The following is a 15,997-nucleotide window of genomic DNA, read 5'->3' on the forward strand; positions in this document are numbered from 1 at the left end:
ATAGATATCAGTGTTGGAACGCAGAGCAGTTTTATCTGATGGTTGAAGTAGGATGTTCAAACGTGTGTAATGGTAGACGAAAACTGCTGCACAAGGAAGTGAGCACTAAACGTTTACAAGATGCATACAAGAAAATAATTTATAATAAACTGAACACTTGAAACAAAATTCGACCAAACTGTTGAAACTCAGTTGAGCCGGTCAAAAAACTGCTGTGTTATAATCTTCCCGTGTGGCTGATCCATCTGTGTTTACTGGGGACTAATATAAACCGGGGACTGTAGTCCGTGTAACGTGAGGTTAGTTTGTTCATTGGACTAAATCCAAAGAGGCAGAAACTAGAAAACGACCCGCATATTCGTCTTGTCTTCCTAGTGGCGGCGCATTCAGGAGAGCAGCTCGCCAGGGGAGGAGAGAGGTCAGCCTCAGTCAGCCACCGAAGAGTCTTGAGCTCAGCCAGAACAAGCCCAAGCGCCGGCAGTTACACTCTGGTGAACCTGTGTAACAGCAGCAACAGGGAGTTTGCAGTTCCCCAGTGCTGTGGCTGAACTCTAGCTAACTGCTAACAGCTTACTTTAGCATTCTTTTCCCAGAGAATGGACGCAGAGATAATACTTTTCATTTTTTTCATTTTCAATCTTGATTGAAGATATGCTTTATCACCAGCACATGATATATTTTAGACAGTGTAGGTCACCATAGATGCCATGCATACAAAAGTTGCAGGCATCTTTTTCATCAAAATACAAATTACCAAATCTTTGTCCTTAGCTTATACAAAAACTGTAAGAAAACTTTTATAGCCATAAATTCAGAGAGTCGAACAATATAATGAACTGTTGACAATTATTCCCTAACAAATACACTTTTTCATGTTTACATCCAGTGCTATCATCAGGTCAACATTTCCATATATATAATACTTTGATTTATAACCAAATACCTGAAAATAATATTGACATTTCCATCAGCCACAGCTATACTTTGTTAAATGTTAATTAGCTTATCTTCCCCCCTAGTGTCTTTGCATTTGATGGACAAAACCACTTTATTTTTCAATGTTATTTTTCACTAGGTTCATTGTCATTTCCTTTTGTCATAACATTACATCAAATAAACATACAGTAACAATACAAAAGTTTTGAGTCTACACAAACACACACTCAACTTGCACTCATATCAGAGCTGAACAAAGTCTTTCCGCGTGTCATAAGGGCACAGCGATTTAAATGAGTCTTTCAAGACCAATACAATCTAAAAGCTCCTTTATCCACATTCTCAATGAATCTCTAAAAACCTTTTTCGTTCAAACATCTTGAATATTAGCAGACATGATGATGCAGTTTGACAGTAGCCTATAGGCTAAACTGTTGATGAGGGTAATACTCTGGCTACTGTATTACTATTTTTTAAAAGTCGCTAGACACTCGTTTATGACATGATGTCAAAAGCTACTAGCGACAAATCTAGTGACTTTTTCTGGTGTTTTTGGAGACTTTCTGGTGTTTTGGAGACTCGTATCGTCCTGCAGTTACTGTCCTCAAGGAGCAGCGAGTGCTGCCGTGAACCCTCCGCCGTCCCAAAGCTCTCACAGGCGGTCAGTCTCACAGTAGCCTCGCGCAGCAGCTGCAGAGAGGAGACTTTCCTTACCGAGGAGTTGGCAACACTGGTTGTGCTCTCACACAAGACACTACATTTCTCTACATTGTTAATTATTAATTATTAATTACATTTAGTCTGACTCCACAACTAACTTTTGGACACTTTTGCCGACAGCTTGTTAAATATGGCACCATTGACAGGTGTTACAAACTAAAAATGTGTCAAAACTCATAATGTGTTTTTATATTTATTGTGTAATTACAATATACTTGCGCTTAAAACAACAACACATACTTTCTAGTTATATCGATTTTGATCAGTTTAATTTACATTTGTTTTCTGTATGTACTCTAACTCTTCCGTTGACAAATAAATAAAGACGTTAGACGTTAGAAGAACTGTTTCCGGACTGTCCCAGAAGTAGTTACTTAGCAACAGTTAGCTAAAGCTAGCCGCGGGATTTGTGTTGTACGTTAATTAGAGGACGCTAAAAATCTAAATGTCAGGGCAAACGATCACAGTGACAGTTGCATACGGTAATATGATTTTTTGCATGAGGTTACCCGATTGTTATCAGATAATAGATATGAAAATGTAAGTTTACTAACCATCTCTCAAGTAGCTAGGACATGTTTAGCTAATGTAGCTATAGTTAGCTCTTACCAAATATTTTACTTTAGTAACGTCAGTTAGCTTCAAATCCTGACTGAAACATTGCCTTTGAATATTAACTTTACTCAGTCTTTTATTTTTTAAGTCTCTCATCTGAATATTTGTTCCACAGCTGCATAACGTGATTTATCAAAAAATAAAAGTGTATTTGTAAATCAATGAATTATCTTCACACACCGAAGGATGAACATCACAATCCCCTAATCTGTAAAATGTTCTGGTTCACTAACCAAATATAGTTTAAGATTGTTTATTGAATTGTTCATACATGCGTGCATCCTTTTGATTTACATTTATTTAGACTTTAATATTTAGACCGATTTTGTAATGTCCGGAATAAATTAATTTAAAGATAAATCTTTAGGTTAACATTTACTAATTTGTCATTCAGTTTAATTACATTCAATTTAAAACAATCAAAGTTAAAGGTAGTTAGAAACCTTATAATCCGCTTATTATATTATATAAATTGTGTTTGGCTTCACCACAATCAACATGAATTACAAATAAGACTACAGTAAGAAACCGATCATACATTGGGCGACCTTTGTTAATCAAATGTAATCAAATACAGTTCTGTAGGCCTATTACAAAAACTAAAATATGCAAAAGCATAAATAATCTCCCACAGTTTAGGGACTATTTCCTCCCACTCTAGGATCTACTAAACACAGCATCACATTAACTGGCCAGGATGATGGTAAGGGCCCCTGACCAAAACTTAGATGTTCTTGTCCTGATGTCTAACTCAAGTGTGTACAGTACTACAGTGACAGTGTGACTGTTGTTTCAGAGCTGGACGCACTGGGTGACGAGCTGCTGCTGGACGATGACAGCTCCTACCTGGACGAGGCCTCAGCGGACCCGTCTGTCCCCGAGGGAATCCAAAGTGACGCCAAGACAAACAAGGTGACAGTCTTCACTGTGCTCACTGTACCTTACATTATACTCAGGCACGGATTGGACAATTACAGTATTGAAAGTACATGTTAGTAAATCAGAAATAACCCTGCTAGTGTTTTGCTTTACAGTTACAACATGTGTACTCCACATGTCTGTAAAGTAAATGTTGTTGGTATGGTCTTCAGTGTTTCCCCATCACCACACCATATTCCCTTTTTAAATGTAACACTTTAAAGTTTCTTTAAATATTTATCAGTTTCTTTTCCAAATATGTCACTTTTAAAGCTGTTACGCCCGTTATGTCCTTCTTATAAAACAGTGACCAAGAACACCAGGAGTTGAGTGTTTATAAAAAACAAAATGACTGATGTGTTAACTGCATGACAAATTAATCAGAGCAAACAACGGAAAAGTCCTTCTTAAATTAATATAGATGAGTTGCTGACAAACAAAGCAGGGATTAAAAGGCAACATTTTAAATGGAGTTCAGCTCACTCCTCCTAAAAATGCAACGGGTCTACTTTACATCCCTTCCTGTAAACTTCACGAAGAACAATGAGGACAAAACAGCATCACGATCTACTTTAACAGAATATCCTCTGGTGTAGCTCCGCTCAAAACACCAAATCCGTCCCCACGTTAGCGTGTCGTTCCCTAATACTAAGCCTGTTTGTAACTGGTGCCGACAAAGTGTCTTCACTTCAGCTTTCTCTCCTCTGCTCCTCTCCGTGTCTGTGTGGGGAGGCTGCTTTCACATCAGGCGTTGGGGTGATGAGCGCAGGGTTGTGTTGCAGTTGTGTCACTTATAGTGAATGGCTCATTGATCGCCGGTTAAGTGATTGGCCTCCGCAGCGTGACGCCGGTTTGTGTTTCTCCAAAAGTGTGTTCTGGTTCAACTTCTCACCGCAGGCCGGCATGTTTTTTACAGTATCTCCTGCGGCCCCCACTGCCACAGCCTGTATGGTGTGGATGCAGCCTGAGTCCCGCACTGGATGAAACACTGCAGAGGATTTTAATGATCGTGTGAAATGTTAGCAGCTCATAATTCTGCCGCTGCAGAATGAATGTAGAGGAAACACTCGTCTTTTACACTGTTTACAAGCAGCTCTGATAACCTCGGACTGAATCCGTATCGTTTAACATCTAAAAGAGTAATAACACTTGAAATGTAACGCAGTCATTCAAGAGTTTTCTTATCGTTCTTCTTTTTGTTTTCAGGATGGCGTTTTGGTGGATGAGTTCGGCTTGCCACAGATTCCTGCCTCTTAAACAAGGAATGGATTAAAAACAACTGCACTTCAACTGAAAACACTTTTATCTGTAGAGTAACATTTATACGTGCAAAACATTTGGCCTGAGGACACTACGAGTTTGAAGCTGTGCTGATGTTGGGTTGTGTATTATTACCACTACCGTGCAAGCATGTGGCCTTGTAACATACTGAACCTTTTGCCGTTTCAGGACATTACCGTTTTGTTTTTAAAAGAGTTCTCAAAAGTGGAGATAATTCCCACTGAGCCTGTTCATGTGATTTCTATGTAAATGATGTTTCTTGGCTCGCAGCATTAACTTCCTTCAGTCACTGTGAAGTTTCCAGGAACTTGACAACTTTTAGATGATTACTTTTCCTTCACCACACAATGCCAACATTTGTGATATGAGTATCAATATATTTCAACACATCTTAAGCACTATTTATGTAAGACAGTAATCAGTACAACTTGAGGTTTTCACTTCAACACAGTTTTATTATAGTTTATACATCACACCAAAAAAGAAAACGCAGTGTGACGGTGGACTGTGGCCATGGCGCCTCCTGCTGGGGAGAGTCGGGAGTGGCCTGAAAAACCGTACCTCCTCTTCTGTCATTTTTACCTGGTTGTGTACACGACTCTTCCAACAAGTGTGGCAAGAGTCGTGTCCACAGCCAGGTGAAATTACAGTGGACTGGACTCTTCCAACAAGTGTGGCAAGAGTCCTGTCCACAGTCACAGGAGTTTCCACAAGTGGTTGGTTGTGGAATACTCCTGTCCTGAGCCAGGTAAAAATGACAGACGGGAGGAGCTCGGGTGTTTTCAGGGAGGTGTGTGCGTGAGCCTCTCTCATCAGCCCTCCAGGACTGAGTCTACTGCAGCAGAACAGGAACAGGTAGACATCATGCTTGTATAGTGTCTGATCCCCATCTGAGCAACTGCAGACTCTCCAGCAGGCGACACTATAAGCACAGTACCACAGTAAATAATAAAACAAAAAAAACGAAGTGAATTAGTAAAAGTAAGTGCTCATGCTGCTGATTTGGTGGAAAGCAATCCAGCTTTCATAATGCTGCTCTGCATTGCGCGTGCGCATTTCCCTCTCCTTGTCCGCGTAGTGCTGGTACTTGTCGACCCAGTGTCCGACCTTCAGTCGGTCCTGAATCCACTGCAGGGACTTGTTGACTTTGGGGGTTTTTTCTTGAGACAAAAGAAGATAAAAGTTTACAATTAAATACAAACTAACTAGTTCAACACAAGGTCAGTGCAGAGGAATGGAAGGATTATGATACACACCTTCACACTTGGAGTTTGACTTAGCAGCAAAGAGCAGATAGGTGGCGCTGTTGTCTTTGGCTGGAACACTTTTGATAGTTTTCTCGCCAACCCAGTTGTTGTGGAGAGTCTTGTGTTTGGTGTCAGAGGGCAGGTTCAATGGGTGGACTTTGGCTGCTCTTATGGCGGCAGAGCTCAGCAGAACTTGGTTCACTCTGTTGGTCTTTTTTCAGAGAACTGAAGCTACAGGTGGGGCTTGTTAGCATCACCTGCTGCCACTGAAGTCTTTCTACTTTCAGTTGGCTCTGCTCAAACTCCTGCCTCCTCGCCGTCTCCATGCTTTCCTGCAGTGCCCTTTCTGCCTCTTGTTCTTCCTCCTCTCTGTCCCTTTTGCATTGCTGCAGGGTCTCCAGAGCGACTTTCTGTCTACGGTTCACCTCCATTTCTCTCAGCTCAACAAACATTTGCTTTCTGACCTCCAGTCTCCTCTCCTCCAGGGTCAGTTTCCTCAAGCTAAACGCCAGCTCCGTTTCCGCAAGGAGGTGCTGGCTTACAATCACTGTTTTGTCCATCGTTGGTATACTTTCTCTCTCTGTGTATACTTTCTGATGCACTCTGTTCAGCAGGTTTGTAGGGAATGAACAATTCTCTGTTGTTTTTTGTATCTGAGACAATTCTTGATATGACATCACTTAACATTCTAGAATGGGTGTTCATAGAATAACATGTTTCATAAAAGGCAATACACTTTAAAACTACTGTATGTACTCCATGTTTATACATGTTGTGTCTCTTTGTGTGTTTTTGTTATTTTGTGACTTTATAGTTGTTTTGTATATTTCTTTAGTCATTTGTAAGTTACTTACTGACTTTGGTGATCCCATCACTTTACCCCCTAGTGCCACCATGAGGTTTTTGGGGTTTTAATAAAATGTTGTGACAACTATTGAATGGATTGCTATGAAATTGAACACACTGATCTGTCATATAATCGATATATCACCATAGATGCCATGTATACAAAACTTGCAGTCATCTCTTTCAACAAAATGCTAATTACCAAATCTTTGTCCTTAGCTTATACACTTGTAGGAACACTTTTATAACCATAAGTTCAGAGAGTAGAACAATATAATCAACTTTTGACAATTATTCCCTAACAAATACACTTTTTCATGTTTACATCCAGTGCTATCATCAGGTCAACATTTCCATATATATAATACTTTGATTTATAACCAAATACCTGAAAATAATATTGACATTTCCATCAGCCACAGCTATACTTTGTTAAATGTTAATTAGCTTATCTTCCCCCTAGTGTCTTTGCATTTGATGGACAAAACCACTTTATTTTTCAATGTTATTTTTCACTAGGTTCATTGTCATTTCCTTTTGTCATAACATTACATCAAATAAACATACAGTAACAATACAAAAGTTTTGAGTCTACACAAACACACTTGCACCACTATCAGAGCTGAACAAAGTCTTTCCGCGTGTCATAAGGGCACAGCGATTTAAATGAGTCTTTCAAGACCAATACAATCTAAAAGCTCCTTTATCCACATTCTCAATGAATCTCAAAATACCTTTTTCGTTCAAACATCTTGAATATTAGCAGACATGATGATGCAGTTTGACAGTAGCCTATAGGCTAAACTGTTGATGAGGGAAATACTCTGGCTACTGTATTACTAATATCTCAGAGTCGCTAGACACTCGTTTATGACATGATGTCAAAAGCTACTAGCGACAAATCTAGTGACTTTTTCTGGTGTTTTTGGAGACTTTCTGGTGTTTTGGAGAGTAGCTAGGACATGTTTAGCTAATGTAGCTATAGTTAGCTCTTACCAAATATTTTACTTTAGTAACGTCAGTTAGCTTCAAATCCTGACTGAAACATTGCCTTTGAATATTAACTTTACTCAGTCTTTTATTTTTTAAGTCTCTCATCTGAATATTTGTTCCACAGCTGCATAACGTGATTTATCAAAAAATAAAAGTGTATTTGTAAATCAATGAATTATCTTCACACACCGAAGGATGAACATCACAATCCCCTAATCTGTGAAATGTTCTGGTTCACTAACCAAATATAGTTTAAGATTGTTTATTGAATTGTTCATACATGCGTGCCGATTTTGTAATGTCCGGAATAAATTAATTTAAAGATAAATCTTTAGGTTAACATTTACTAATTTGTCATTCAGTTGAACTACATTCAATTTAAAACAATCAAAGTTAAAGGTAGTTAGAAACCTTATAATCTGCTTATTATATTATATAAATTGTGTTTGGCTTCACCACAATCAACATGAATTACAAATAAGACTACAGTAAGAAGCCGATCATACATTGGGCGACCTTTGTTAATCAAATGTAATCAAATACAGTTCTGTAGGCCTATTACAAAAACTAAAATATGCAAAAGCATAAATAATCTCCCACAGTTTAGGGACTTTTTCTTCCCACTCTAGGATCTACTAAACACATAGTCGAACACCCGACGAGGAGGTACGGGTTTTTCTTTGCCTCTATTCCGTCATCCATCCATCGTCTACCGCTTATCCGGGGTCGGGTCGCGGGCAGCAGCTCCAGTAAGGAACCCCAAACTTCCCTTCTCCGGGCCACATCCTCCAGCTCCAACTGGGGGATCCCGAGGCGTTCCCAGGCCAGTGAGGAGATATAATCTCTATTCCGTCATGTATGTGCATATTCGCATCCCCTAATCCATACCTTTCTCTTTCTATTTTGGATCTATGTCTTATTTCTCAGTTCTTGTAGTCTGTTGTTGTTATGTTCTGAGAGTCCTCTTTAAAGTCTCTCAGGTTCCATGTTTCCCACCAGGTAAGTGGGAACACTATCATCATGGTAAGTATCACGAGGAAACTAATCATACCCCGCGTGCCACAACATGATCTGATTTCATTGGATGATGCAGGGTCCTTTCTTAGTCTCTGGTACAGGGTCATACTCACCCCTCCTGTTGAGACTCTGACCTCCTTCCACAGTCCCTTTTTAACACTTCAGGTCAGTTAATTCTTCACTGATGTTGAGACAAGTGTCCCTATGGGTACCACCTCCCTGTGTAGTCAGACTTCACCACGAAGAGGTCCAGTTTCTGCTTTTATGGAGGATCACTGTCTCCCACAGGAGTGGGTGATATATTTAACCGTTTACAATGTGTCAGGTGTCTTCAGGATGCTCTCTCTTTACCTCAGACTGCTGTGGGTCAATTGGACTTGAAAACAGTCCATCCCATCTTGGAGAATACCAGTCCTTCCTTTTGATCATCTTTTAGGAGACTCAAATCAAATGCTATGAATATACTCTCAAATAATATAATACTCAATATAATACTTATATAGTGTCTGATCCCCATCGGAGCAACTGCAGACTCTCCAGCAGGCGACACTATAAGCACAGTACCACAGTAAATAATAAAACAAGAGAAAAAAATAAGTGAATTAGTAAAAGTAAGTGCTCATGCTGCTGATTTGGTGGAAAGCAATCCAGCTTTCATAATGCTGCTCTGCATTGCGTGTGTGCTTTTCCCTCTCCTTGTCCGCGTAGTGCTGGTACTTGTCGACCCAGTGTTTTTCATTCATAGTTCATGTGAATAAAATACACAATATTATTTATTTATATTTATATTTATCATTAAATATATTATTCATTTAAATGAATTTACAATTTATTTGTCTACAAGTTTCTACAGCAGAGAAGAGTCTCTCCATCCCTTTCCCTGCTCTCCTCTCTTCTGCCTCCGTCTCCCTAAAACAAAACAAAATGTTAGAGTAACTTTAGCTGTACACCACTAAACAAAAACTGATGAAGTAGCAAAATGAGTACACATATTATAAATAATGTGTAATTAATCCCAATGATTGCACTGAACATTTTAAGTGATATTCAACTGTCAGAAAACCAAGCAGGTAATTTGAAGTATAAATTATATATACAATCGCCACAATCTATGTAAAATGTTCCATTCTATATATAAAAAACATCTTCAAACTGCTTTGCTTAAGTCTTCAATCAATTTCTTACATGGCACAATCATGAGTTTTCGAAAAATATGAATTAATAGTACTTATAACTGCACAAATTTCCAAACTACAAAACATTTTTAATGTGATTATGTCAATTTGTATGCATTTTAGGTTACAATATATGTCGTGGTTGGGATGATATTGTGTGACGGAAAAGACTGCATGTGTTAGAAATGACAGGTCACAAAAACATTTTTAAACAATGTTCAGTTTTATTGTCCCTGACACAAAAAAACATAATTTTTTATCATCATCTAAACTTTAACCTTTAAGCACATAAAATCATATGGCAGAAAATTGCTGAAACCTACAAGCAAGTTGCAAATGTTGCACTTACTATTTAGCGCAAAACAAAAGCTGTTGAAGTACAAGTCAATTTTTGGACCTCACTCTAACAGCCCACTGACAGTTTTGACGTTGACGTTGTTTTTTAACTTATAAAAAATCTTTGAGCATCTATCTTTAGGACTAATAATGAAACCATAGATTTATACAGCTTGAAATTAAATCTGTTTCAAAGCTAACAAATCGTAACATTTATAAAGGTTTAACTAAGTGAGTTGAACTTAAGAACAAAATCACATTTAAACTCCTTTTCTTTTCTTTTTTTTAACTAAGTTTCAAATGCTAATAAAACATTCTTGTCCTCTAAGGCTAGTTTTAATTCAATTTGAGCTAAAAATGAATCCTCACAGTATTTATTTGTGAAACTTGATGGTCATAATGGTCAAGAACAGAACGTATTTCTGCTGAAACTGCAGGATCCAACATCACATGGCGCTTTGTAACTGGCTGAGGCTCTGGGACCAGTCAGAGAACATCTTCTGTCCGATACCAGAGCACATCATCTCTCATTGGCCAGAAAGACCTGTTTTTGCCAACACGACTTATTATTTTTACCAAAGCACAGTTGTCAGAGCCAACATCCTGTATAATGCCTGGGTAAGGCTCACAATCTCTCAACCTTCTTTAAGGCATCTTCCAGTTTTGCATTTGTTGCATGAAGATCTCTGTAGACCTTCACCCTTTTTTCTTCCTCTTCTTCTCTGTGTGTGGTTTTCAGGTGCCGGCAAGTGAGGTGTGCTCAGAGGAGCTGGAGTTGTCAAGTGAGACATGTTCTGGGTCAACAAGAATGTCTTCTGGTGACTGTGGCGGGGTTGTTCCAGCCATAAATCTCCTGCGTCTGTTTTGTTGAGATGTTTTCCATTGTCTCCTAGTTTTTATTTGCTCTCTCTTGAACAATTCTGACACAGATTTAACAACACCTCATTCCTTTTTTTTTCTCAGGTATCTTTCTCCGTCTTTCCTGAGGGACTCCTGGTATTTAACCTGGTCTGATTTAATCCTGTCTCTGTGAACTTTTGATCTCTCTGATGTGGTCTTGCGTGCCATCTTAAAGAACAAGAGAAGGGGTCAACACCAGCATTTATATATTTTTTTCCTTTTACTGTGTTGCCATACAGTATGAAACAATCAATTGTTTTGTTTAATTGTTTAATTTAATATACATTATTTTCACTGATGTAAGCCATAACACTCAAATTGTCATTCCATCACAATAATCAAAGTAATGGAAATGACGTTTTGTCACATTTTAGAAATAATCTCCTGATATGTTAGCATGCTAACGTCTGCTTTAGAGCTACTATTAAATAAACAAACTCTCCTGTCACATGACTATGGCTGTGATCACTAAGTTTTAAAACTTTTTTTTTTTTTTTAAACTCACCAAATTCACATTTTGCATGGTGTGGTGGACACCGGGAAGCCTTTTTGACATTTTCCTGGATTCATCCAAACTTTCTCTTTTTCAACACATCATTTCTGTCAAATGTTGTATTTGTACTATGTTGTTTATCCTGTACACACGACATCTATTGCACGTCCTGGGAGAGGGATCCCTCCTCAGTTGCTCTCCCTGAGGTTTCTTCCATTTTTCCCCCTTTAATTTTGGGGTTTCTTTTAGGAAGTTTTTCCTTGTGCGATGCGAGGGTCTAAGGACAGAGGGTGTCGTAACCTGTACAGTCTGTAAAGCACACTGAGACAAATGTATAATTTGTGATATTGGGCTATACAAATAAATTTGATTTGATTTGAACAGTCAAAACATATTTTCAGTGCAATATGGAGAGGCTTCAAAACATACACACAGGAATTTCAGGATTACAAGACAGGTCATTTTTATTTCAAGAAAAACAAAACTTTCAAAATTAACATGTTCTGTACTATTCAAAACTAAACTGCTTAAATAACTTGACAAGTCATCTATTTAAACATATCTCAAGGTAGGCTATATGATAATATTGTATAGGTCACCGCACAGGTAGGTGTACCTCAGTCAGTTTAGCACATGTCTCATGAAGATTTGAGTGTGTATCACAACATAATATGAACTAATATGGTTTCGTGTCATGGTTTTTGTTCCGTTTTCTAATTTCCATGCGATTACTTTATACATTTGTTTTGTTTAATTATCTGATACTGTGGTGAGTCACAAGCCTTGTTTAAATAATGTAAGAGCACAGGCCTTTTCTGAGACCACATGATATCAAAGCCTTCAATAACACACCCCTAATGCAGTAGGATGCCCATTAACAAAGGAAAAGTGGGTTAAGGTGCAAGAATTTTAATAAATATAGCTGGTGTGACACAAGAAAATAAACACGACAAGAAAAACAAAAACATAAATCTAAATCAAATTGGTGATAGACTAGTAAAACTGTTTTCTGATGATTTTATAGATGTTCTTTTTAATATTATATTTTTATTTTTAATACCCACACACTTTTTGTTAATATCTCAGTTGAGGTTCCAAGCGAGCTGAGCCTAGGTGGAGTTAAAACACTGCAGATCACTGATTGGTCAGAGAGAATCATTACTAGAATCCAGTCTGCACAAAACCGCCATTTTTAAATAGCTAAGCTACCATCAATAAAGACCACCATTTTTTGTATTCACTCGGCCCAGATTTAAAAGAATGGCCAGCCCGCAGTACCACGCCCTACACTAACACATTTAACAAAGTGCAGACGTTCCCGTGTTTGGTTGCCGATGAAAAGATTCAGCGAGTGTCCTGTTGCAGATGATGTCCCAGCAGTTTCACTGCGGCATTGCTATGACGAACCCACCTTAACTGAGGGGGTACTTTCCGCAGTGAAATACAAAACAGAGTAAAAGGACCCGATATCAACAGTGAGTTGAGTCAAGCTGAACCATGCAGTGGAAACCAGGCATTAGAGGACAGGCATTAGCGGTAATCAATAAGTTATACTAATTTACAGTAGAGGTGAGCTGCTGATGGGATGCGTGCATACAAAATATATGACACGTCTGTAAAGATAAACTTTCTACACACCTTCACATGAGGTAATATTAAGGGACATGACATGTCAGGGTTAGAGTCCATGTTCACTTTTGTTGCACTGCTTTTTGATCTTCTCTGGGTTTTACAATGTATTCTTTGTACATTGAATAGATGACCCCTAAAAACAAAGAAACAGAGGGAAAAGTTACACAGCATCTCTTACCCTCTACTCAGAAACATGCATCATTGACAAGTGAAGTTGATCAAAAGAAACTAACAAAGCAAATCAAAGCAGTTTTACATGAACTGAAACAATGCAACTAAGATCTAATCAGAAATATGATGATCCAAGCTACATACCAATAGTCATGGCTCCAACCACAAAGCCTTGAGCAGCTACACGCATGTGGATCAGGTGAACCGACATTTTTGTGTCGCCTCGATTTTTCATTTTCAGCAGTTTGTACCCGACAATGGCGAAGAATCCAGCCAGTCCTGCCAGTAGAAAAAAAGACATCAATTTACATATATTACTTACTAAAATAAAGTCAGACTGTAACAACTGTAACAACAAAAAAGTATTAACAGTGGGGTGCACTCAAAGGTTGACTGAGTGTGTACAGATTTCGTTGGATGGAATGTAAGGATGTAAAATGTAAGAGTGAATCCCCGGGCTGATGTCGCTGGTAAGTTGGCTAGCGTGCCGTTTGCAAATTACTTGATCAACAAATGTTACAAAGCAGCCAATGCCAGATACATGCAGCGTAGGCGAAGTTAAGCAGCGTTTCCCACAAATAGACATTCCTTGGGCGAGCCGAGAAATCTGACAAATTGGTCTTGAACAAAGTTAATTTTCACCTGATGTGTGTCTGAAATTAGTTTTTATTTTAGTGTCAGAATAATCTAAATAATATGTGTCTTGTGAAAAATGGGTTCAATAATTACTTTGGCTACTCTGGGGTAAAAGAATCGGTCATCATCTGTGCTCGTGTTCACTTCTCCTACAGGAGTTAATAGACTCATGCTGTGTCTTAATTCACAAACCTTCTGTAGTTACACTTGCTATTTGTGTGCATTAAGAAGTAGGATGTGTGCAATTTGAGACAACACTACCCTGTTGAAATTTACGCACTACGCAAGTACTTAGTGCTCACAGTGTACGACACGGCAGAGAAGTATCCGAGACACAGCATCATAACAGTTGCGAGTCTCCACAGTGGCGAAACCCACGTTACACAGATACAGGAAATTGTTGAAATTTAATTGAAATGTTTTAAAACCGTCTTTGGTTAAATTATGGACACCGGTGGCATTAATAACAAGGATTTTATGAAAAATAGTATTTTTAACAACATACTTTTAGACTTTCTGATAACTTAAGTGTTTAATGTCAAACAACTTCGCTTAATTGTATAACCATTAGGGCACAAGATGGCACAAGATGTACTTACCCACTGGGACAAATGGATTCTCCTTTGCTTTTCGCATGAACTTCGACTCATTCTCCTCATAATCAGACATCTTAACTAAATAGAAAAGAAAGGGAAAGTTATGTATTGGTCCAACTTCGACTTTATAGCATTCTAGCTCATTCAGTATGGGATTCATCCATTGTTAGACCCATATTAAATGCAGTGTTAACCCTATATTAGAGTTCTGGATAAGCTTGAAGTTTAAGCCTACAAATTCACAACCCAAGCTGTTTTTAAGTCATGTGTTGTGGTGGAAATTCTGTGAACAAAGATGATCAAAAGATACAAAGTTTATCTTTGAGTATTTTATTGATAAAAAGGCCAAAGGTCTGTCAAGCAATGATCCCATGTGAAGAGTGTGATCTTGTCTGTGCACACCTCAGGTGACCCATAGGGGTCAAGAATAGGAGAAGGGAAAAGTACTGTTGCAACTAGTTAAGACCGGAAGTGGCTTTGATCAGTTTGGCCGTTGTCTGCCACATTGTCTGTTGGACACATCCCCTACTTCCTCCTTAACAGCTGGCTGCTTTCTCCCACAATAAACACCTAGGTAATAAAGAAGTCACACCTTCACCCCGTACCATTTTTCTAAACAAAACAGTAAAGCAATTCAGTGTATTTCCGTAACACTCACTGTGCAGATCTAATGCTAATACCACATTAACTGCTCAGAGGTTAAACACGAAGGGCAGAGGGAATACACGTCCTTCATACTTTTATACCTTGTAATATTATACTCTGCATATAGTAAGACACATAAGCTACTGTGTCATGCTAAGTTATAATATTGTGAAGTGGTTTAGATATTAGCTATCAAAGGCAACATGACAGAAACAACCCCACGAGGAATAACGTCACAGTTTTAACATCGCATAAAACCTCCATTAGCCTACGACATAGGTGGCTAAACTTATTCTTACCTGTTTTAAGGAGTGTGTCGCCAATTAAATCACCTATAAACAAATTATTCTTAAAGTTTTAGGAGTCTTTAGAGCCTCAGATCCCACGGACTGTATGGAGGTAGTAGTATGCCGGCTACGTGATGTAACTACCGCCACACGCAGGTCTGACGTCGGCAGATGACGATTGTGTAGTATTCAAGTCGTAGGAGAAAATGGTAACAATAGCACTCCCCTTACAAATATTTTCAAATTGTAAACGTCCTTCTAAATTCAAGTTCTGAATATGTTTTTTATATGTAGGGCTATGCATTTGTCAAGTTTACAGCATAACAAATGTTCGCTGTTATCATTGTCGCTTGATTATGCTCAGGTTACAGTGTACCAAATTGATGTTAGTAGTAGATCCTATGTGTCCTGAACGCAGCATCAGTTGTACAACACCCTCGGAAAATCAAAGACAGTGAAATGAATGAGAGTTACTACTTCCGGTCTGTTAGGTGTTTAGTACGTTATGCAACTGTAATTTTACCTGCAAATTTCACAAACTAACATCTCTTCA

General features: G+C 38.5%; 1 protein-coding gene across 1 annotated transcript; it reads right to left on the reverse strand.

Annotated features, from left to right (window-relative positions):
- Positions 1 to 11,915: 11,915 nt before the first annotated feature.
- Positions 11,916 to 15,618, reverse strand: higd1a (HIG1 hypoxia inducible domain family, member 1A). The gene is made up of 4 exons (XM_029454283.1): positions 15,457 to 15,618; positions 14,516 to 14,590; positions 13,425 to 13,559; positions 11,916 to 13,242 (listed from the first exon to the last, which is right to left on the reverse strand). Exons 2-4 carry the CDS (start codon positions 14,583 to 14,585, stop codon positions 13,169 to 13,171), a joined length of 279 nt encoding a protein of 92 aa, XP_029310143.1. The 5' UTR covers positions 14,586 to 14,590; positions 15,457 to 15,618; the 3' UTR covers positions 11,916 to 13,168.
- Positions 15,619 to 15,997: the final 379 nt, after the last annotated feature.

Source organism: Cottoperca gobio, chromosome 17, assembly GCF_900634415.1.
Source record: "Cottoperca gobio chromosome 17, fCotGob3.1, whole genome shotgun sequence".
Lineage (NCBI taxonomy): Eukaryota > Metazoa > Chordata > Actinopteri > Perciformes > Bovichtidae > Cottoperca > Cottoperca gobio.

What these genes read in the sequence shown, in the direction of transcription:
- higd1a (XM_029454283.1), bottom strand. Translation starts at nt 14,585, where the DNA reads ATGTCTGATTATGAGGAGAATGAGTCGAAGTTCATGCGAAAAGCAAAG. An exon ending in GAATCCATTTGTCCCAGTGG is followed by an intron (nt 13,560 to 14,515) that starts GTAAGTACATCT and finishes TTCTACTGGCAG; the next exon opens with GACTGGCTGGATTCTTCGCC. An exon ending in GGTTGGAGCCATGACTATTG is followed by an intron (nt 13,243 to 13,424) that starts GTATGTAGCTTG and finishes CTTTGTTTTTAG; the next exon opens with GGGTCATCTATTCAATGTAC.